Source organism: Uloborus diversus, chromosome 7, assembly GCF_026930045.1.
Source record: "Uloborus diversus isolate 005 chromosome 7, Udiv.v.3.1, whole genome shotgun sequence".
Lineage (NCBI taxonomy): Eukaryota > Metazoa > Arthropoda > Arachnida > Araneae > Uloboridae > Uloborus > Uloborus diversus.
In genome coordinates, this window is record NC_072737.1 from 74,098,049 (window position 1) to 74,123,567 (window position 25,519).

General features: G+C 34.5%; 1 protein-coding gene across 1 annotated transcript in view; it reads right to left on the bottom strand.

Moving 5' to 3' along the window:
- Nucleotides 1-23,472, bottom strand: part of LOC129227034 (dual specificity mitogen-activated protein kinase kinase 4-like) — a 45,497-nt gene extending 22,025 nt beyond the window's left edge. The window contains exons 1-3 of the mRNA XM_054861669.1: nt 23,242-23,472; nt 8,123-8,216; nt 984-1,047 (exon numbers count right to left, since the gene is read on the bottom strand). Of these exons, the coding sequence (XP_054717644.1) occupies nt 984-1,047; nt 8,123-8,216; nt 23,242-23,290 (207 nt within the window). The 5' untranslated portion in view covers nt 23,291-23,472. The remainder of the gene's footprint in view (nt 1-983; nt 1,048-8,122; nt 8,217-23,241) is intronic.
- Nucleotides 23,473-25,519: the final 2,047 nt, after the last annotated feature.

Sequence of the window (25,519 nt, forward strand, 5' to 3'; positions counted from 1 at the left end):
GTTGATTATGGACTCCATGGCGGCGCACAAGACCGACCCTGTGAAGGAAGCGGCGCGGCAATGTTTGGCGTCCCTGGCCATCATACCAGGTGGGCTTACAAAAAAGTTGCAGCCCTTGGATTTGGCCCCCAATCACAGTTTTAAGAGCCACATGCGTCAACAATGGGAGTCCTGGATGGTGAACGGACTGCACGAATACACGAAAGGCGGCAACCTGAAGAAAGCGTCGTTCGCGGAAGTGGCGAAGTGGGTAGCTGCAGCTTGGAATGCGGTAAAGCCGAGCACCATAATTTCCGGCTTCACCGAGGCGGAGATCATTCCCCGAGTCCCGGATGTTGCTGCGGAGGACGATGGCTCCGATGACGAGGAAAACAGCCCGGAGCTCGATGCAGACTTTCTAGGACTATTTGCGTCCGACAGCGAGGACAGCGATTTCGAAGGATTTTGAATCGCCGATCCATAGTGGATGCGACCCACTGAAAAAAGCGTGCTTATAGTGGCGCCGACCACTTAAAAAAACGTGGAGCGCCATGAGGAGAAGGGTCCGCGTCCCGCGCTCTGGATAACCAACCAATGTCTCCTCCCAAAGTACGAAAATTTTAATTATAGTAATAATAATATAGTTATGTTAATTATATTCTTTTAAATTTTATTTTCATTTTATTGCAAGTTTCTGAACGTCTAAATTGCGCTTTTAAGTTGCGTTAAGTTGGATGCGGCGCTTATAGCGGGCGCGGCGCTTATAATGGGTGCGGCGCGTACATTAATTTTTTTTTTCCGGCGACGATAATTTTCGATGCGGCGCTTATACTGGGTGCGGCGCTTAATCCCGAAAATACGGTAGCTCAACTAGCAAAAATAATTTCAACGAGGCTTTCAACTTTTCATGATACCTAAATAAATACATGAGCACGAAATAATATTCACAAAATGTGTATTGAAACTGTGTAAAAATAATCACAACAACCGCCGGAAAAACTTACAACTTCCGGAGATATCTTCAGTTTTCCAGAACTCTGAATGCTATGAGTAACCCAACCTCTTTCTCTGAAAAAAAAAAAAAAAAAAAGAATAAAAATTTTATAGAGAAGTTGAGTAGCAAATTAAATAAAAATTTCAGTTACATAGGGTGCTAATTAAAACTATAAACAAATAAGATTCTACGTTTTGCTTCCAATTTATTACAAAACTAGTGGTACATGGACGGCTTTGCCCATAGTAGAAAATTAAAAGGTCATTTGGTTCGGCTGTATATTTACAAATAATGGATGGTAAATTTCTCGTCAATTTGCTATATTCATTTGCTTGCCCATGTTATGGTTCCACATTATGATAATTTCGTAATTTACTCACCCACGTTGTGATAATTTGCTCGGTAAAATTTTCTTAAAATTGGAATAGAAAAAGAACAAAATCGAATTTTCGAAAAATCGCTTCGAGGTGCACAACTTCATGCTATAAATTAATTCTATGCCAAATTTCTTGAAAATTGGCCTAACGGTCTAGACGCTATGCACGTCACAGAGATCCTGACAGAGAGACTTTCAGCTTTATTATTAGTAACTAAAAATATCTATAATTACTTTATTTTATGAAAAATGCTCACACTTCTGTAATTGAGTCAGTGAGAAGCAAAGGAATGTAGGGGACTTTTCAATGCCTTGAAAAGTCGATAGGCTTCCATTGATATTTTTTTTACATCATGCTATATAGCAGCACCAACTCATACCATTTATACTAGCAAAAAGCATAATGCATAAAAACACAAGATGTTATTCATTTTGTCTTTCCTGATTAATTATGTTAAGTCTAAAAAATCAAAAATTAGTAAAAAGATTTCAAATGTTTGACGTTTTTTCACACACAATATATATACACCCTTATGCAAAGTAATTGAAACTAATTTGAAAAATTGAGAAAACTAAGAAGAAATGGTATTTTATTTAAATTTATATAAAATGAAAAGTTTTTAGTGCATAATATGATGTTCAGAACTTGACACAGTAAAACCTGTAAAGTTGACCGCTTTTTTCAGGCACAGAATTAGCCCTTATCATATAAATCAACCTCTGTAAGTTGACCACCTGTTTAAGTTGACCACTAAAGTAGTGCACCGCTGGTGGTCAACTTACACAGGTTTTACTGTATTAGCATTTGAACACGAATTGGAATGGAATCCACCAATTTTTTTACAATCATTTATAAAATTTGGGTCCTTGTACCAGACATGAATTAGAGCAGTTATTGGCTTCTCTATAGTTGAACAGTTTGTATGCAATATACGATTCTTGCATATAGCCCAAAGATTCTCAATTGGTTTGATATCAGAAAAGTTTTCAGGCCATTCAAATGTCTCAATTTGGTTTTTAGATATGAATTTCTTCACCATTGAAGCGAAACTTGTGGTTTCTTTTTATTGAATGATTTGATTTGCTTTCCTTTTATTTTTTGTATTACGTCATTTTAAGCCACTCCCCTTTGAAGTCAGTTGTATATTTGCTTTGGAAGTGAAAACATCGTCTGTGTTCGTTGAGGCGTATGCCTAACCCTTTTTGCTTTGATATGTTTCGATATTAATTAGCTTTAGACTTCATTAATAAACTCTTTTTTATATAATGGCTTGACTTCATCACCCATTTGAACCACATTCGTTATTATGGTGCATCGGCCAAAAATTGAAAGTTCCTTCGTTAATTTGAACACGAAAGTCGAATATTATTGTTAAAGGCTTCTTAGAAAAAATAAACATTGTTGCGATTTTCATCAAGTTTGTGAAATAGAATATAAGTTCTTCAAGAAAACAGAACTATGAACATTCTAAATGCTTTGGAATGCCGTGGATTATTTTGTGGATTTCGAACAAAGTGAGACATAATGGCGCCTAAGACTCTCCATGCATATTCATCCATTCTTCTTGGTAACGGATATCGTTTTTTCCCCTTTTCTTTTTTTTTTTTTTGTTGTTATTGAAGATTTTAGGTAAGTGAAGAATTTTATTTCTCTTTGATATGAAAATGTCTGATAATGAACAGTGTGATAAACTTGAAAAGTATAAGAAAAACAGAACTGTTTTGAGGGGATCCTGTACTAGATTAAGTAATCAAATTGATAGCTGTTTGAAGAGTGAAAATATAGATTTCGATACTTTAAAAGAAAACATTGATCAGCTGAACATTAAATATGAATCTTTAATGAAGATTGACGATAAAATTCAACCGTTGGTAAAAGCTGAAGAGTATGATTCCGAAGTGTCTTCTGTTTATGAATATCGTGATAAAATTACTTTGATGCTTTTTCGCGGTTGTAAAAAGTTAAAAGATAACGAAAAGAAAAGTACATCGTTTAGCAATGATAGTAGTAGTAATATTTCAGAACGATCTTCGCTTTCTTATTCCAAATCAGAACCTGTTCCTGAAAATAAATTTGTCAAACTACGTAAACCTTACTATTCCGAAATATTTTGGTCAAATTACTCAGTATTTAAATTTTTGGAATACTTTTAAAGCGTTGATTCATGATAATCCTGGTCTTTCAAAAATTCAAAAATTTAATTATCTTCAAAGTTATTTAAGGGGACCAGCCACTATGGCAATAGAAGGATTTGAGATTACCGATGACAATTATGACGCAGCATTGAAAATTCTCGAGGAGCGTTTTGGATCGAAAGATCTTATAATTCAAGAACATTTTCACAAACTGTTAAATTTGACTCCTGTGTACAAATTGAATGATATTTCCAAATTAAAAAAACTGCACAATGTAATAGAAACAAATGTTAGATGTCTATCATCTTTGGGAATTAAAGCGGAAACATATAGTCCAATGCTTACTGCAGTTATACTTTAAAATATTCCTAGTGTTCTGACTTTGGAATTTAATCGAAAAAATGTGAATAATTCGAATACTGATATTTTTGAATTGCTAGATTTCATTCAAACTGAAATCAAAGTTCGAGAGCGTAGTTTTTTTTTTTCATAATAGCTGATTTAAAGAACCAGATTTTTCTGAAAATAAACCCTTTTGGAAAAACCCGAAGTCAGTTCCCTCCACACATGAATTTATCGCAGTTGCAGAAGAAATATCGAAACCGAATAGAGAGTGCATTTTTTGTAATTCGTTTCATGATTCGTCCGTCCTTTTGTCATGCTTTAAGTGTTGAGGATAAAAGGGATATTTTGAAGGATCAAAATAGATGTTATCTTTGTTTAGGGCTAAAACATTAAATCAAAGACTGTAGATTTGCAAAGTCAGTTTGTACAATTTGCAAAGGGAAACACAATGAAAATATTTGCTTTGGGTCTAAATCGTCTCACTCTCGCACTGAACCACCAAATCACGATGCAGCCGAATTAAATTCGAATATAAATGAGACTGATCAAGACATAATAACAGCGGTTTCCCACAATCGAAGTAATCGAATTCTTTTACAAACAGGTTGTGCAAAAATTAAGTCGGAAAATCATGAGATGCTAACTCGAATTTTGTTTGATACTGGCTCTATGTTGACCCTTTTTGAGTAAAAAGACTGCTGATTTATTGAAATTAAAAACGATCAGAAAGGAAAAACTTTCGGTTTATACATTTGGAAATAAAACTCCCTTAGAAAGGAATTTGATGTTGTTTCGTTAGATAATAGAAAGTAGACACGCCCCATTTTTGAAAATAAAAATTGAAGCTCTGATAACGAGCGACATAACCGGTTCGCACATTCCATCCCGGAATCTCAAGAAATATCTAGAATTAAAACTTTAGAAAGTCTTACACTTGCTGATTATCCTGATTGTAAAGAGCCTGTATCATTGTTGGTAGGTGCTGATTATTACTATAACATGATAACAGGGCAAATCAAACATTTAAGTAAAACTCTTGTAGCTGTTGAGAGTGTCTTTGGATGGTGTCTTCAGAGTTGTAACGCTGGCAACAAAACGACTTTGACACTTCACACTATTGTTGAGAAAATTTCAATTTCTGATTGTATTAAAAAAATGTATGATTTAGAAACTTTTGGATTGATAGATGAGAAAAAGGATACCGATTTTTCCGAAAATGAGGTATTAAAGCAATGTGAATCGGATGTTAGTCGTGAAAATAAACAGTATGAAGTCAAATTACCTTGGAAATCTAAAGCGCAAGAATTAAACAACAACAGGAAAATTGCTGAAACCAGATTCGATAGACTTAAAAAAATTTTGGTAAAAAGCACCGTTCAAAACTTCGTTTCCAGAGAAAGAATCACTTGGAAGAACATTATTGAGAGATCCCCATGGTGGGGAGGCTTTTACGAGGGTTTTGTTCGATCTGTTAAGGAGTGCTTGCATAAAATACTTTCTAAAAAATTCTCTCTTTTGAAAAGAAAGAGATATCAACAGTTATTCTTGAAACAGCAGTGGAATAGATGGAAAAAGCAGTACTTATTGGATCTACAAACTGCTCATTTTGTAAAGGACCCGAACACACACATTGGATTCAAAGCAGAGGATGTTGTGTTAAACGAAGAAAACGCCATAAATGAGCTTCTATGGACGCTAGGTATAGATGAAAGAGTGCTTCCTGATCGTGACAAAAAAAAATCGTTGTTTTTAACTTTAAACCAGCAGTGGACCATTGAAGCGTACCGTTCAGCATTTATGTCCATTTGAACTATATTCAAGAACTGTACTTTTGAACTTTGATCATTGAAACAGAACTTTAAAATTTGAACTTTTAATTATTTTATGATTGCTTTTTTAACTGAAAACTTCAAAAACTTTTGCATTTTATTTTTCATGATTGCTTTAATTTTTTTTTCGATCACATGACTTCATTGAATTTTTGAAATGTTATACTTTAATTGGTGTATCAATTTAGTAATGTCTTGTATAACAATGAAATAAATAGTAACATTTGTTAGTGAACTCGTTAAAGAGTTCAGGTGGGGAGTGTGAAGCGAAACTTGTGGTTTCTTTTTATTGAATGATTTGATTTGCTTTCCTTTTATTTTTTGTATTACGTCATTTTAAGCCACTCCCCTTTGAAGTCAGTTGTATATTTGCTTTGGAAGTGAAAACATTGTCTGTGTTCGTTGAGACGTATGCCTAACCCTTTTTGCTTTGATATGTTTCGATATTAATTAGCTTTAGACTTCATTAATAAACTCTTTTTATATAATGGCTTGACTTCATTGCCCATTTGAACCACATTCGTTATCACCATTTTGGATGTATGGAAACGGTCAAAATCCTGCTGGAAAATCCCCGTTCCATCTGGATGTTGATTTTTAATTCTGGTAAAACCTTTTTTTTCCCAGAGTAGTAATATATTGCTTAGAACGCACCATGCCCTCAGCAGGCTGCAAAGAACCGACCCCATTGTAACTGAAACAACCCCAAAACATATTCTTTTGAGGGTGTTTAAACAAAGTGGTTCATGTTCTGTCGCCTGGAGACCTCCGCAAGAGTTAGAGTTCTTTGGTCCAGGACAATGAAATTACTTTTGTCACTATAAAAATAGTATTTTCCTCCAATGTTCAACAGTTCATTTATTATATTTTAACGCTCAAAAGTAGCATTTTCCCTTCATTTGTTGGGTCAGAAGCAGTTTCTCCATAGGCCTATAGGTTGGCAATAAGGTGCCCCTGAAGAGTAGATGAGTTAATATTTAATCCATTTTCTTTTTAGTCTCTATTAAATGTTACACAAGTCTTTCAATGGTATTTTTTTCCTTTGCATAAGTAGAAAAGAGTCATATCTTGTTGTTGTACTCAATTTTTGGCGACATTCCCCTCCGCTTTGGAGATATGAATCCTGTTTCTATTTTGTTTTTTTAATATGGCTCACAGTTGCAATACTAACCTCAACTACCTTTTCGTGGTGTCACAGCCATCGCTGACGACTGTGAAATCTCAACTGACATGATCATAGCTTCAGCTTTCATTCCTGCACAAACGCTCTCAGAACCCCTCTGATTGGTGTAAAATGATGATAGGGAAAGGATTTGTTCATCCCATCCATATTTTTACAAATTTTAGTTTGATTGGTGAAGAATACTTGGAATGATTTTAAAATTACTGGAAAAAATATTTTGTTTCAATGAATTTGCACAAGAGTGTTATACATTATTGCAATGTCATTACACACAAATGCAGGTATTTTGGGCGAATAGCATTGACTGGAAAATAAATGCTCATTTTGGGTATTTTCCCGGACATATTCCCTTCTATTGTTCTCCCCTAAAAAATAAATACCAGGTATTTTACATCACTGTTTATATAAAACTTTTATGCAAAATGACCAGAATTTTCAAACTAAAATTCAGGCAGTATCACTAATGGTGGGAGGGGGAAAAAAAATTTCAGATGCTCAATATGTCACTAAATTGAAGATTTTCAAACCTCACATGAAAAAGAATTTTTAATCAAGCCTCCCCCCCCCCCTTTCTCCTTTGTATACAGATTTTATGAAATTGTGATAATTGTTCTTAAATTTTAAAATAAGAGCATAACTAATAAATGAGAAGTAATTCAATACATTTATAAAACACTTTTGTTTGAACTCAATATGGTGTCGATAACAGAAGCTTACAGCACATTTATACCTATAAAGTTGCAGTCATATTTATTGTAGGAAGCACAATTTTCATTTGCAAATTTGCAACATCTCACAAAAATTTAAAAAACTCCTTGAGTTAATACAAAAAGGGTATTTTGTTCAAAAGAAGTTTTAAAAATGAATGTGCACTAAGTGTTGAAACATCTAGTTTATTTATATTTCCTCCCATTTGGTGGATCTTGGTCAGAAAAGAGGGACTTTAAGGAAAAAGTGGGGTATTTTAGCAGGATATTCAGCCAGCGGGACTGAGAGACAAAAGCGGGATTGTTCCACCAAAATCGTGGTGTCTGGTCACTTGATATAAATCATGTCAATTTACCAATAGAGTGAAACATTTTAATACTTGATAATAAAAAAATTATGTCAATAAATTTTTTATTATCAAGGATTTTTTTGTGTATACATCTAATAACAAAATCAAAATGAAAAGCAGTTTGATTTTATTATTAGATTAAAAAAAAAACATCAATTTGTACAGTAAATAAAGGTTTAAAGCAATGTTTCATGATTTAAGCATTTAAGGCATCTATACTTACATTGGAGGTGGATGGCAACTAGAAAAATTTGACAGAGATGAACTTTTTCTGCTGCAAGAGCTGGCAAAACTCAATTTTAAACGTTCTCTTTTTTCTAGAAAACATTTATAAGAATACACATTAATATTCAATACAAGACATATTTTAATAAAATGTTACAAATTGTTTTATATATATATATATATACAGTACAACCTCGATATCTCCAATCTCTCGGGAAGGAAAAAAATTTTGAGATATAGAGGTTTTGAGTTATTAAGGTTTTGAAAAAAATAACAAATAATTCTCACAATGACATGTAGATGTATCACACTGCATAAACGACAAAGATTAATAATTCCTTTTACCACTTTACTAAGTTTTAAATACATTTACAGACCTGTTTTAATATGATGACAATAGCTGGGAAATCTAATTTACAGGGAAAGAAAAGAAAAACAAATTATTAAAAGAAAAAGTCCTTAATCGAAGTCTGCCTTCTAACAGAGTCCTTTTGAATCTGCACAGTTTTTTCTAATGCAACAATTGCACCAAATGATTCTGCTCCAATATTGTCTGTTGTTTCAAGAAATCGCCGCAGCAATTGCACTGCGTTCTCTGCTTCTCTTATGGAGACTTTCTCAAACTCTTGTGGTTGCTCCATTTCTTCGCTTTCTTCGTCAGAAACTTCTGCAGTTAAACTTGAAACAATTTCTGCATCTGTTAGTATGCCACACGTTTGAAGTTCATTGTCTACATTTAAAAAATCCTTGAATGAAAGGTCAGTCTCGTATTCTTTTTGTACTGACGCCCATTCATCTGGATTTAAATTTTCCACTTCAATTGTTTGATTGGCGGAATCCATACTCTTCTTTTCACTAGCAGGAAAACCTGCTTTGATAAAACAGTTTCTTATGGTGGTCTCCGTAACATTTCTCCATGCAAAATCAGCCATTCTCATAGCTTGCAAAATGTTAATTGAAAAATTGTATGTTTTATCTTCAGCAACGCTATCCAGAAGACTCCTCACGAGTTGCGCTCTATAACCGACTTGAAGCTACGGATAATTCCCTGGTCGAGTGGCTGCAATTTTGAAGTCGTATTTGGAGACAAAAACTTCACAGTAATGTTTTTCAGAGTTGGAAGATTAACGTGAGCATTGCAATTATCGATGAAAAGGAGAATGTGTCTTTTTTCTTTTAACATTTTTTTATCAATCTCCTTCAGCCAGTCGGAGAATACTTCGCTGGTCATCCAAGCTTTTGCATTAGCTTTATAGGCCATTGGAAAAGACTTCGCTTTCGCAAAGCACCTGGGCTTCTACGAACGTCCTATCATAAGAGGGAGCTTTTCTTTTCCACTTGGATTTGCAGCCAGGAGCACAGTAACACGAAGCTTACTTTGCTTGCCCCCTCTGCTTTCTTCTCCTTTGAATACAGCGGTTTTGTTAGGCAAGCACTGAAAGAACAATCTAGTTTTGTCAGCATTATACGCATCATCTGATTTGTAGTCTTTTAGAAGAGAAGGCAGTTCTGCGAGCCACTTTTCACAGGTTTGGGAATCGACGGAAGCACTTTCACCGCAAAGTTTCCGAAAAATGATGTTGGGTCTCTTTTTAAAGTTTTCCAACTAACCGTTGCTGGCTTTAAATTCATTTTCTGCACCCAGTTCTTTTGCAAAATCTGCTTTCTGCTGCAACATGTGTCCACTCACAGGAATGTTCTGATCGCGGCATTGAATGAACCATTTTTGCACACATTCCTCTACTTCAGGATAAGCTGATTTTCTAATTTTCATTTTTTTACAATTTCCTTGATCATAGTTTTTTTTGATAGCTAGACGGTTTTTTATTATTGATGACAGTGTACTGGTAGGGATTTTAAATTTAGTAGCAATTTCAATTTTCTTTATCAGCATGTTTTCATCAACAAACTTCAAGACTTTAATTTTATCCTCACTTGATAACACATTCAATTTACGCTTTACACTAGCCATTTTGCAGGAGTTAAAAATAAGACTGCAAAAGTCAAGAAGAACGCGTTTTCGCTGGAAAACTAGTCAACTACAAAAATTCGACCCCCTGTTGTCAAAGTGAGCACGTGTTCCAAACCGGAAGAGAAGAGAAAGAATCTAACCTTCAGAGAAAACAAACAAAAGACCTCAGCACCCCCCTCATACCAACGCTTCCCTCTTCTCTTACCCCAGTCCTTTATTCTCATACTTTCCAGGAAAAAGGGGTGGAGAGCTACATACAGATGTCTCCATAACTGGTTCTGCTACAAAATTTTCCAAGGGGAAAGCATCAATAAAACCTTGCTTCTGCGGCAAAAATTTCGACATAGCGAGGGTTTCGAAAAATTATTTTCGAGATAAGTATAGAAAATACTTAAGAGTTTTATGCAAAGTGCAGGGGAATTTTTTTTTTTTCGAGATATCAAGGGTTTCGAGATAAGGAGTTTCGAGATATATCAAGGTTTGACTGTATATATATATATATATATATTACGTCCGCCATAATCTTTTCAGACATGAGGCATCTTGCAGTCCAGTACAGAATTGAAATGGTTCCAGAGGGAGTGAGGGCTCAAAAGTCATTACTGGAATGAATGTCAAAAAAAGGACAACTAAAGAGATGCTCTCCAGTCAAGGACGGATACAAGGGAGAGGCAATGGATGCGATCACCCCCTCCTTGAGCCGAAATATAAGAACCCTCCCTCGCCATATTTTTCATACTGAAGTTCCCAAAACAAAACTTTAGACGATCTTCAATAATGCTAAGGAAAAGAGGGCTCGGCTCTCCTTCGGATTTTTTTTTTCATTTAACTCATTGGAACTTTGTACAGGAAGTTTTTTGAAGTTCTAAAAATTCAATTTTAACGATCTTAGATGATATTAGTTTCGATTTGAGGGCTCTCCCCTAAATATTTTTTTTCATTGAAGTCTAAAAAAAAAGAAAGAAATAATAAGACACCTTTGATGACTTTAAAGTAAAAAATGGGGTTCTGTACACTCCTCAGGAAGTTTTTGGCAATGAGAGTTCCAAAAAAAAACCCCTTACTTGAGATGAACTTTCATGATGCTTGGAGGCGGAGGTTTGGGAATTTATAAAAGAGTAAGTACCTGAAATTGATCGCCCCCTCCTTGATACTTTCTGGACCCGCCCTTGTCTCCAGTCATAGGAGAGGTGTTACAAAGCACACACAAAGAGGTGAATCGGCCATATTGATTTTATGTAAATGGGCCTGCAGATAGTCATGTCCATTAATTGTTCTAAAACAAGCGACTCCCTCAGCTCTGGGAAGGATAGAAAGACAAGAGCACTGCTGTCCATCAAAAAGGAAAGCCCAGGATTTTCCACGAGCCATGTTCCATGGCTTTTTATTGTACCATGCATGATTTTGCTTGTAAGAAGTTTCCTGGCATCTCAAAGAGGAACTGAATGGAAAGATGGTTGCAAAGCCTTTTGGCTAAATTGTCCGCTCGTTCATTCCCACAGATTCCACAATGGATGTTACAGATTGTAGACCTTTCTTGTCATCACAGCTTACATGAATTTAAAAGGCAATGTTGAGCTATTTAAAGGCAGTACCAATTAAATCAGCTACCAAGAGTTTAGTTGCATCAAGCTATTAAACTTCCGACACTGCTCTTGCTGTCCTGTATTCTGAAGGCTAAATGAAGATTCGCTTCTGATAATTTGCCCCTACTTTATACTGTTGGATGCTGATTGCAAAAATGCTCAACTTTCTTTTTTTTTACCATGTCTGGATTTTTCAGATATACAAAACTCAAAACTTGGAAAAAATCAAAAAAGTACAACTTTAAAAGGCCTAAATATATATATATATATTTTTTTTAATTTATATGATTTACAGTGGATGTTCAAAAATCCACAGATATAGTTGTGGAGATTTTAGGATTTTGCACATATTAGGCAGTAAGGAAACTTACTGTAAGCTGTATCTTAATATTGGAGAGAAAAAAACAACATAAAACTTTAAAATATTCATTCATTATCTCATAAGACGATTACATATTTAAAAAAATTTACAATAAAACAAATTCTTTCAGTTGTTACTAAAAAAGCATTTGAATCTAAAAGTAATAATAATTGTTATTGGAGTATATGTTTCGGACAAAACATTGATAGAGGGCGCTGAAGTCAACTAGCGCGTAAGAGAGACTATAAACTTTCAGTCATGTGTTCTCTGATTTCTGTGTGAGCACGCTGAGACCGCTTGGTCTTGATATAAATCGAATCATGTAGTCTTAAGTCTCCAATTAAACTCGAAAGAAATTAAATTCGTGTAATCATTCTCGAAGTCCATTCGATGTGCCAAATACTTCCTTTCCAGGCCGGTACAGGATGTCTCAAACAGGAATAAATTCAGGTAAGCGCAAATCTTGGTTCAATCTCATATCAATCAGTTGCTTTGATCTGAATAATTCTTTAATTCGAATCTTACAGTATGAACCATGAGGACCTATAAACATATCATTTTGAAGGGCATCATTTTGAAAAATAAAGGCATCATTTTGAAAAAAACTTTGTTTTTACATTCAATAGTTAAGGCATTTGTTTCCTAATTCAAATGTCTGAAATCATTCACATTTGGCATTTTCGTACTTATGGCTTACATTTGTGTTCCATTGATGCCCCGTGTCACTCTTAATTAGTGTTTTCTGTAACTCTGCAGCAATCTTTTAGCATCTATTTTCGGTTTACGATATTTCTTATTATTTCTTCTCTAGTACGCAATAAAAAGCATAGTGAGCAAAAATACAAAAACATTTTTTGGATTAAACATGTTTTTATTTGGTTGCATTGCTCAGCATCCAAAGAGCTGCTTTCCCAAAAATTGTCCCTTTGCTGAACTTCCATTCTTTATTAATTCTAACTTGTGGACAACATTCACTCAGACAGAAGTGTTTGCTTCAATTACAGTTCAATTCATGTCCTATTCACTGCACAATCAAATAAATGAAAATCAGTTTGATTTGACTTAGCTCAATTTAAAAATGTCGACTACTTAGCCCCCCACAAATACGACTACTGTTGCGTTCTATACAAAATGGTGAAAATTTTCTAATTTCATGTAATCCTCTGCCCTGGAAAGAAACACTTTAGTTTGAATGTTATATATCATTTTAATTATTTAGCTCTACAGCAATCAGATTTTTTTTTTTTTTTTTTTCACTTTTCATAGTAATACTTAAAAACCAAAAAAATTACTGAAATAATTCAAGTATGTCATATTATAGGATTTTCAGTTAATATTTTTTAACTATAATGTTAATTTGTAAAGAAATAAAATGGCTGAATCTTATATTTCATTTAGAAAGTTTTAAAAAACATTTTAAATGTTGTCACACTCATCACAATGATCTTGTCACACCAGTCAAAAACTTTTGTCACACCAAAATTTTTCTAGAGAATAAACATTTTATCAAACTTAAACATTGTAATTTTATTCAGACTTGCAAACGTTAGACTTGATCCAAGTTTCATGTTTTTCCATGGAAGAATGCATTTGTTATGGTAATTTAAGCATCTTTTTTGTGACGGGTGTGACAACGAGAGCTTATAACTTTATAGTGGACAAATGTCACAAATAGTAATATACACGAATACAATTTAAAATGCTCCTAGGTGAATAAACATACTATGTTTTTTCTAAATACAAGTTTGTTTATATTATGTTAACTTTAGGCTAGAAAAACTAATAAAAAGGAAACTTTTATGAAACTTTTCTTCACAATTTCAAACATCATGTTATTAGCTTTAATTTGATACATTATGAGAAGCAATAAAACAATTTTTAAATTTCAACCCTCATGTCCACTTTTTCATGGAATTGCCTCTAAAATTGTGCTTTAGAAATTCAATTTTGTTATGATTCCAGGGAAACATTTCGAAATCTTCTCCCCCTAATGTCATCAAAGGTCATCTAAAATTGCGCTTTTTGGAACTTCAGTTTTAAAAAATTACCGGACGAAAGTCATTGAACTCATTTCACTCTTCTTCTAACATTACCTGAGATGCCTACAATCTCGTCTTTCAAATAAATTTTTCAAAATCCCCGAGGGAAGGTTTCATACTCCTCCTCTTAACATCACCAAAGATTGTCAAAAAAAGCATTATTGAAACTTCAATCTCAAAAAGTTTCGGGGAGGGGAATTCAAACCTCATTTCCTTTCTTTAACGTCATGACAAATGGCCTTAAGCTTTCGTATTGAACTTGCTGAAACGGGATCTCTCAAGGAGGGGGGGGGGGGCGATCGCCCCAATCCGTCTTTGGCTTGTATTGTCTTTGGCTTTTTGTAAAACAAGAAAATGTCCACATGAGTTCTCCTCTCCGCAGAATGTAAAACAAAAATTTAGTTTCAACTAATCAGTTTTCTGTGACTTTGGAAGGTGTGATGTTACTGGAAAAGATATGTGAAGAAAGAAACAGGAATGTCTAAAAAATAATTTTGCATTTATTAAGTAAAAATGGGAGCATTTTTTTAGTAAATGTTCAGGAGGAAGGGGAATGCATGAAAGTGTTAAAGACTGGATAAACTGCAAAAGATGAGAATTTTTCCTGCAGATAATCGGGAGTTGACCATATGGTTTCCTATATATGAGAAATGAGCATGCTTTATTCCAGTTAACAAACAGAATTTTCAAACTCTGAAAAAACAAAATGTCATTCACATGTTACCTAACAAAACTTAATACACTGTACTCCCAATTATCTGTGTGTGGATCATCTGATTTGCAGATTATCGCAGCAGCCAAAATTTTAAATTTAAAAATAGGGCGATTCCATGGTGTCGGACGTAAAAAACGAAGAAAAATTTCTCAGTTTTAATTCTATTTACCAAATATAAACTGTTCCAAAATGATCAAATTTATTTACAAGATACTAACTACATCCCACCGAATAAAAAATCATGTTAGTTTTTCAAAATAGATCCCTAAAGTATAATTTAAAAAAATTTAAAGAGTTGGTGTCGGACGTAAACACACAAATAGTAAAAGTGATGGTTCACTTAAAGATTATTAAAAGTCTGTGAATTGACTTACATTTTAATTTTAAAAACAGCATAATTCTAAAGTATACTTATGATTGAAGCATATTTCACAGTTTTCAAATGATATTATAAAGAATAAAATAATTTTAAAAATATTTTTAGTTTGGTGTCGGGCGTAAATTTTTGGTGTCGGACGTAAATTGTTCACATTGGACATAAACTATTGCTCTTAAATGTAAATACATAACAATGATTACAGTTATAAATATGTAAATTATTGGTTACATATACTGAAACAAAATTTACCACGTAAATTCAAAAGTAGGGTTGATTGGGGGAAGTGGGATACTGGGGTAAGTGGGTCACCCCCCAAAACTGAAATAGCCATATGGTTTTTATACTATTTTTACATTGATCATGGCACGGTTCATCAGTGATTAGTTTTGCATATATTTGGGTTACGTGGAATTTTTTTTCTAGGTCAGAGAACTTAGCCAAAAAAAAATCTGAAAAATATTTTTTGGCGAGTTTAAGCAGCATTTTTCAAAGAAGTGTTTCCCGGTTAGCATTAATTTTTTTATGATCATTAAAAATTCATGTACAGTCAGGCTGAGGACTGCTGATGGCCATTGAAAAAAGTGAGAAAGGTGACAAATTTGAAAACAAAGGTGACTAAAAGGTGACAAAAAAGTAACTAAAAGGTGACCAAAAGCAATTTGTTAAGGACTCGAAAAACAGAAAAGAATTATCCCTTTTTATTAACTTTTACCCAAATAGCCTATTTACTTTTTTGGTAAGTACTTTAATTGTAAAGATTTCTTTACAATTTCGGAAATGAATATTATAGGGGCTAGAAGTAGTAAAATAAAAATTTTAAGACATTTTCAAAAAACTTTCAGTGTAAACTCTATGTAACCTTAATATATATATATTTATTTATTTAATCAACATAATAAAACTTGAAATTGTGAAGTAAAGAGCAAGATGATGCATTTATTGAACATATAATTTATATTATTCAATCACATTTTTAGTGTTTTTTTTTTTTTTCTCTTTTTTTAGCTTGTTGAAAAATTATCAGTATTCTTTCTTTTTTCTTAGTAAATACACAGCATAAATATTAAATCGAAAGTCAATAACTTTTCAATAGAGAATAACTGAGAAAACCAATATAAAAAATCAGACTTTAACAAAATAATAATTGTACTTATAATGTAAAAATAAATTGTTGAAGTATGAAACTGAAAATATCATTTCATATGCCTGAAAATGTTCATAATTTTTTCTTTCTGGTTTTTATTTATTTTTTTTTTTTTTTTTTTAGCAAGCTCTGAAAATATTCCATGACATGTCCAATGGAGGTAAAAAATGTAGTGTTAAATCAAGTTATTAAAAATGCTTCAATGCTTTTTGCAAAAATTATGAAAATAATTTTTTTCTACTTTTAAAATATTACTTAGAATTTTTTTATATTTTTTCTGAAATCCTCATACTTTCATAATTATTACTGTAAATTTTCATAAAAATTGGCTGAAAAATAAATGAAATGCAAATTATTTTCAATCAACGAACAGAATCGTCATAGTTTGGAAAATACTAAGCATTCAAAATTTCGACTGGCTCTAAAATGAAAACTAAACCAGATTAAGAAGAAAAAATTGATGTGGATACTTTTCTACATTAAAGGACTAAACTCACGAAGTTTTATCAAAATCCGTGTCGGTGGGTGTCAGAATGCCATTTTATTGGTTGAATTGACCCTGCTTTAATCAAATCAATACAAATACAAATGTGACGACCAGCAACAGGCTCTGGGCCCAGCTAGGCTGGTCCTAGTCAATTAATTAGTCCCCAATGAAGATCAATGGCCCTCTTAAAGCTATCCACTCCCTTGCTCATTACCGCCTCTTCCGGTAAGCTATTCCAAGTGCCCACGACCCTGCTAAAGTAGTAGTTTTTCCTGATTTCCAAGTTAGCCTGAGATTTAAATAGCTTAAAACAATGACCCCTTGTCCTGCTTTTCCCGCAAAAATTTAATCCATTTACATCGTTCATTTTGATAAATTTAAATAACTGAATCATGTCCCCTCTGACTCTCCTTTGCTCCAGGCTATACATGTTAAGCCTATTAAGTCTGGTATCATAATCTAAATCTGAGAGTCCCCTTACTAATTTAGTTACCCTTCTTTGAACCCTTTCCAATACAAAAATATCTTTCTTCAGATAAGGTGACCAAAACTGAACAGCATACTCCAAATGAGGTCTTACTAAACTCCTATATAAAGGCAGAAGAACTTTCTTAGATTTGTTTGAAATAGATCTATTGATGAACCCAAGCATTTTGTTGGCTTTGTTACTAGCAATACTGCACTGTTGACTAAACTTGAAGTCCTGATTTATAAAGACACCCAGATCCATAACATTTTCTGCCTGATTTATGACTGAACCCTGTAAACGATATCTCATTCGCTTATTTCCATGACCTAAGTGTAGCACTTGACATTTCCCTACATTAACTGCCATACCCCATTTATCTGCCCACTGAGTAATATGATCTAAATCCTCTTGCAGCTGTTTTACTTGTTCTTCATTTTTGACAATCCCCATAACTTTTACATCGTCAGCAAAACAATTCATACTTCCAGAAATATTTTCATTGATGTCATTCATAAATATAATAAACAAAAGAGGCCCTAAAACTGATCCCTGAGGAACCCCACTTAAAACATCGCTCCAATTAGAATGATTTCCTCTCACAACTACTCTTTGCTTCCTACCAGTAAGCCAATTTCTAACCCAAAGTAAAGTTTTTCCTCCTATTCCAATGTCAGCTAACTTGCTGAGAAGAGCTACATGCGGTACCTTGTCAAAAGCTTTTTGAAAATCAATATAAACAACATCCACACTTTTTTTGTTATCTAAAGCTGAGGTAACCTTGTCGTAGAAATGCAATAAATTAGTAGTACAGGATTTACCTTTCCTGAAACCATACTGCAAACTAGTCAACAGACTATTAGTCTCTAAGAACATCATGATCTTAATTTTGATCAAAGTTTCGAAAATCTTACAAATCACTGAAGTCAAACTTACAGGTCTATAATTCCCAGCAATACCTTTAGACCCCTTCTTGAAGAGTGGCGTTATGTTAGCCAGCTTCCAGTCCTCTGGCACCGTCCCCGAGTTATAAGAAGCATTGAAAATATTCAAAATAACATCCACTAATTCCTCTGCACATTCAACTAAAATTTTTGGATAATTATTATCTGGTCCCGGAGCTTTAGTTGCTTTAATCTTTTTCAAATGAAATAAAACCTCCTCCCTGGAAAATACAAAATCCTCAAGCTGTATAATAGCTTGTGTCTTGTTAGTGTCAACTGTTGAGATACAGTTATCGTTAAACACACTGGAAAAAAAGTTATTTAGAACATTTGCAATATCCCTATCGTTTTGGATTAAATTTCCATACTCATCAACCAAAGGCCCAATTTGACTGTTTCGAGCTTTCCCAGAATTAGCGTAAGCAAAAAACCTCTTAGGGTTCCCATCAATGTCATCTGCCAGCCTTTGCTCCAATTCCCTTTTCTGAATCCGTACCAAATACTTAAAATTTCGCCTTGCCTTACCATACTGGAGCCTCTCCGCACTCTGACCAGTTTCCTTAAACTTACGAAAAGTGGCTTGCTTATAATTAAGAGCTTCTTTAGTCTCCCTGGAGAACCACATGGGCCAAATTTTGGTACTAACACCTTTTCTCCTAAATGGAACATAGTCCCCAACGGTTTTAGCAAGTTTATCCTTAAATTCCGTCCACTGCTGATCTACGTCGCTATTTTCCAACCCTGACGAAAAAACCTCTTTCAAGCTCTGCCTAAGTGCAACAAAATCAGTGTTTCTGAAATTGGGCACAAACCTAAAATTATCATCTTTGCACACTTCAAATTTAACCTGGAACCTAATGCTGTTATGATCACTATCTCCAATATGCTCCCCTACACTCAATCCCTGGACAAAACTACCTATGTCACAAAAAACTAGATCCAAAATCGCCTCCTCTCGAGTTCCCTGAGTTACAACTTGATCTAAGAAACAGTCACCAATTACTTTTAAAAATTCCTCTTCTTTGCCATTACCAGGGTAAAAATTATTCCAATCAATACCCGGAAAATTGAAATCCCCCATTATGATAACGGATCCCTTACTGGATATGTCACTAATAATACGGTACATCTGTTCATCTTGTCCCTGGTTTGAATTAGGTGGCCTATAAATGTTTCCAAAGCGTAGCTTTTTGCCCTTACTGCTTATCAACTCCAGCCAAACCATATCAATATCAGTAGGCTTATCATTTATGACCAATTCATTGCAAATAAAATTGTCTCTAACATAAAATAAAACCCCACCACCTCTTTTACCTACTCTATCCTGTCTGAACAAATTATACCCAGCAATATGTAATAACTCTGCATCAGATTCGGTAGCCCATGTCTCTGTAATTCCAATAACATCCAACTTCTCATCCATAACTATGCTTTTCAATTCATCCATCTTGTTCCTAATACTGCGAGCATTGGTATAGAAAACTTTAAGCATGCCTAAGTTGCTTTTATTTAACACCCTGAAATTTCCTAAATTACAATTGTTAACATTACTACTCTTGTTCGTCACTTTATTTCCATTTCTAGCAATACCCAAAAAAATTTCATTCTCTCGATACCTGATGCTTGAACCATGCCCCCCATTCCAACTTAGTTTTTTGACTCCGAAGCCCTTAAAATTAATCCACTAACCATTTTGACCCCTGTAGAGCTCAGATGCAGGCCATCCCTAGCAATCCAATCCCGTTTACAATGACTCCATACATCAATGAACCTGATACTGCGCTTTTCGCAAATTGACTTCAGTAGCAAGTTCATACACCTCGCACGTTGATTTAGCCAGCTCCTATGCACTCCATACCTGGGAAGCAAACCAACCACTTGGACATTCGTCGAAAAGCTGGTTGCTTTATCCAACTGGGATTCCCATTCCCTAGAAAACTCCTCATTTTTACTGTGGCCTACATCATTTGTTCCCACCCACAAAGTAACCATGTCCTCCTTATTCAATACTCCCTTCTTTTCAGCAACCATATTAACGTCTTTTACCCGAGCCCCTGGTAAACAACACCTAGCCACCTTACGCTTTACTCTCCCAACTGTGTTACCCACCTCCCTTACCATAGAGTCCCCCAAAATTACACCCTTAGTTTCCCAATCTAACTCCTCATTTGAAACTTCCCCCTGAATCTCTGGAACATTTATACCCTCTACAATCTCGCCATTACATAAAATAAAGTTTTTGGAAAGCATCTGCATCTAAAAGCTTTATTTTTTCTGAAACTAGCCATAATAAGGGTTGAAACCTAATAAAAAAGACTTTCGGAGATTCTCTGAAACGCACCAAAAAAGGAAATGTTTAGAAATGTTTACACAGACCAAGTTCACTTCGCCTTTGCACAGCAAAAATAGAACCCAAACTAACCATTTCTGTACAAACACAAAGTGAAACTATAAATGCAAATCAAAACTTTTCACTATTCCGCACTCAAAGAAGACATTGAGGCACGCCTCCTTAACCCATCACCCCTTTTTCAAATCGAACCGCCTGTGGCTGCGTAGTCGCGGCTTTCGAGGTCAGTAAAAGTAAAACAAGCAAGTAACGCACCTGGCTAGAGATGAGCGTGAGATTCAAAGACTCCAGATGATGTTACTTGATAAACACAGAAGACAACTTGCATTTGATGACCGCTCACTCAACAAAGTGTGCAGAAAGGAATTGTGCAGCTGAACTTTAGTCGAACAACGCTCTATGGCCAGAAATATGATAGGAAACAAAATGGCGTTTAGACGAGACTTGCAGAAAATGCATCTGATGGTCGAAGGGGGATAGAAAGACTGGTTCTGCTCATAGGGTGCAATTGCAGGCAATAAAAAAAATTCCTTGATTTCCCGGTAGCATAGCTATTTTTCTTAAACAACAACAAGGTGGGCGGGGGGGGGGGGATATTTAATGCGACTTTTTTAATTAATTTCACTGTTAAAGCTATCATTCAGATATTTTTCAAGGATTTAATTATTTTAAAAAAATCCTACGACACATTTCAAGAAAGGTGAGAAAGGTGACAAAAGGTGACTAAAAGTAACCAAATTTTCAAAAGGTGACTAAAGGTGAGAAAGGTGACTGACTCCTCGGCCTGTACAGTTTAACTTACTGCAATCAGAATTTTTGAGTAAAATATTATTACAAACTGTTTTAGAGGAGGGGTCCCACTTATCCCGTTAAATTTCGCTATAAGAGGTCCCTACACTATGGGGTAAGTGGTTCCCCCCATAACAGTGAGGATTTGAAAATCAAAAGCAACTCTGATGAAATATTTGTATTAGTGAAATACAGGACAACTATGATGACTTAGTAGGAATTGACAGTTCAGCTACAAAAGCTGGTGATTAATTATTTGTGAAACTTACCTGATGATAACCAACAAGATTTATATGGGTTGAATGTTGATAATGATTCTTCCTTAGCCAACTTTAAATAGACGCAGTCATTTAGTGTTTCCAATTTCTTTTTCCACAAAAAGTTTTGGCAAATTTGCTAAAATTAATCTTAATCAACTGTATCACATTCATTCAACACAACTTTTCTCAAAAGGGGTCCTACTTACCCATATCAACCCTAAATGTATATACAATAAATTCACTAAGTTGTTTTTTATGCATGTTTCACTTTAACATTGAAATTAAAGGCAAAAAAAAAACAGTTGAAAACATATGCTGTTTAAAGGAATGTAACAGTGTCGGACGTAAATGGTGTCGAACGCAAAAAAATTTTAGGTTACATCAATGAGATTGAAAATCTTACTTTGTACCCAAAAATACATGTATGTAGCTTTAAAATTATTGGCTCAGCATAATTAACTGCACATTTTGCTGTCGGACATAAAACAATTAATGTACATCAGAAGAATTCTTTTACAAATCAAAATGAATTATATTTTGACACATTTTTGCAACATCACCAGCAACACATTGTTTCTTTAAATGGTTATTCATCTCAATTCATAATATTAGTATGTATTCTTTGGAAAAAACAGAATTTCTTTGAGAGTCACCAAATATGGTTTGAAAATACTCAAGATATTAACCGTAGTTTAACCTCCTGTAACTTATTTATAACTGAAGTGATCAAATTTTAGACAGGCATTTCAAAATATACAACTCTTTACCTTTAAAATGACACCTCATTTGTTTAGAAATTTTAATTTTGAAAATTTGATCATCTGGTTGACCTTATCATGAAATTGCCCAATAGCTGAAAATCATGCCAAATTTTATTACATATTTCATCACTAGTACTAATGTATTACTTTTTGTATTAGCAGAGTCTCGTAATTAAACCCGAAGTATTTTAAGTACCACCGTGTACTTTACTTATTGCCTCCAAATACACACTTTTCTACGTGCTTCGTCATTTTCAGATTATCCGTGTAGCATTATTTAGCATGGATAATCAGGAGTAGAGTATATGTGAATAACTGTTACGTTAAAAACAAATATTTTATCAAGAGCAGTCAAAAATAACTCTACACAATTATAAATCCTTCACACTAACTAAGCAATTATATCTACACAACTCAGAAACATTAATTAGAAATATCAGATAACTTAAAACGGTGCACCAGCCAAAATACAAAGACTAACTTTGCAATTTATAACAAAACTATAAAACAAGAAACTTAGCACATTGTAAAAAAATAAATGAATAAAACATTCTTACTTATAACCTATTCTTAACATAACTCGTATAGATTAAAAGGTCCAAAACAGTGTAATAGAAGCACTGAAAATTGTTTAGTAAATTTCATTGCGTCCGCAGCGTTGTTGATTTGTAAGTCAAAACAAGAAATTAAAAATTTGGTACCAAACAACCATTACAACTTTATTTTGCTTAATCAAAGATGTTCTACGACATTTTTACTAATTGATTGCTCAATTTTCAATGGAGAATGGAATGAATTTGATTTTCTCGAGAAAATCAACAGCCAAAGGTTACGTGAAAAAGCAACAAAATGAGTTTTATTTACCTTGGCTCCGAGAATTACTGTGTCTGTGGCTATGATTGTGATCCGCCATTATAAAATATTAGAGTTCAAAAAGCAATATTAAACAAATTCCGGCGGAAAAAAACACTTAAAGAAACTCGATAATAACAGGAGAAAACGTAAAACTTCACAGGCCTTTGGAATTTCACTATTAGTTACCTATACATCACGCACAACGATACCAAACACTTATTATGAATCCCATTTTGTTTGTGTCGAAGTGTTGTTGATCATGGCCAGATTCCCAAGCGAACTTTCATGAGGCTCAAATAGAAATTTAAAAAAGAGGGAGGTATTGCAATGATATCCCATTCTGCAAACAAAATTTAATACTATTTACTATTAGCTTTGATTTAGCATTATTTTCAATATAAGTTACAACGCAAAGCTTGGTATATCTGACAGATGACAGGCATCCAAACGCATAAATATAGGCCGACGTTCTAACTATATCGAATTCAGCATTGCACAATATAGAATAATGCTGTTTCTTATATTCATATGTCACAATATTGAAAAAAAAAAAAAAAGAAAAACCGCTGCGGTTCGTGTGTTTTTTTTTTTTTTTTTTTTTTTTTTTTTTTTTTTTTTTTTTTTTTTTTTTTTGAAGCAATCACGATTGCTTATTGCTTTCATTTGACTGTTTTTGGCGTGCTATGATTTTTCCCACCGGCGCGGCGCCACCCTCTGCCAGCACCACCCGTCGCGTCGGCTGGCCTCACGATGCTGCTCCTCTAGCGAAAAACGTCTCCAGGTTGCGTCCATATCCTACACACACACGCATGCATACAGACACTTACACATACACACAACTGCCCACACATTCATGCCTGCACACAGACACAAACACATTTGCTTACACACACACACATACACATGCCCCGCCCCCACGCACACAAACACTCATACACACAACTACCCACACACTTGCACACTGACACAAACACACATGCCTACACACATACACATACCCCCCCCCCACACACACACATACAAACACACACTCGTGATTGCGAAAACATAATTTGAATTCAAGATGACAAAATTCAAATTATTATTTTTTTTTTTTTTTTTTTTTTGAGCAATTACGATTGCTTATTGCTTTCATTTCACCGTTCTTGATGTTGTGGTTTCTTTTTCAGCTCGGACCAGGGACACCAGCACCACCGCCCACTGGCGGCGGCGCGGTTATCCTCTGGACCTGAGCACTGTACCCCGGAATCCACTTCTGCTGGGTGGTGGCGTTCATGTCCCACACACGCATGCTCATACACACTCGCCTACCGTGCGCGCCTTTACACACATACACATGCCTACGTGCACACACGTAAGCCTACACACACACAACTATACACACGTAACCACCCAGGAGGAGGGACATGCTTGGGGGGGAGCCTTTTCTAGAAACAATAACTCTAATCAGTAGGGTCTTGTCGCAACCCGTGATTGCGAAAAACATGATTTGAATTCAAAGTTTCGGAATTCAAATTAGAGTTAATTGAAGAAAATGGGTAACAGTTTTTTTTTTTTTTTTTTTAGCAATCACATTGTTTATTGTTCTCACTTGACGGTTTTGATTTTCCTATGATTTTATTTTCCATCCGCATCCCTCTGCAGCACCACCGTCGACCGGCCCCTCTCAGTATGCTGCTCCTCCAGCGAAAACAGTATTTAGGTTGCGTCCATATCCTACACGCGCATACATACACACCTCAGGCACGTAGCTAGAACTTTGATAAGGGGGGATCCAAGGTTGCACGAACTTCAAAAGAGGAGGCATACTGAAGCAGAATTAGTAGCTGATAATTACACAAGACTAAGATAAATCCAATTAAAACTGATCATTAAAATATGATAATTAACTAAAATTAATTAAATAATTGAAATTAATAGAGTCATTAGTTAAAATTAGTTAACAAAAAGTTTATGTTAAGTGGTAAATTAATTATTGTCAGCTTGTAAATTAACATTAAACTCAAAGTTATCACATACAAAGTTTCCAAATATGGGTGAACCTCTCTCCTCCTGAAAATAAGTGATATATTTTCTATTAATAAAAAGGGCACAATAAAAGAAAAACGGAAAACGAAAACTGCCCTAGAAATTACTTGGAAAATGCATGCGATAATTTAATAAAACATTAAAGCTTTGTAATATATTTCAACAAAATATGTACATTTGTACTTATGCCATTTTATTTGAAAACTAGAAAGTCACCCGTCAAGGCATGACGGGTGAAAATTTCTTCAACTCTTCTTCA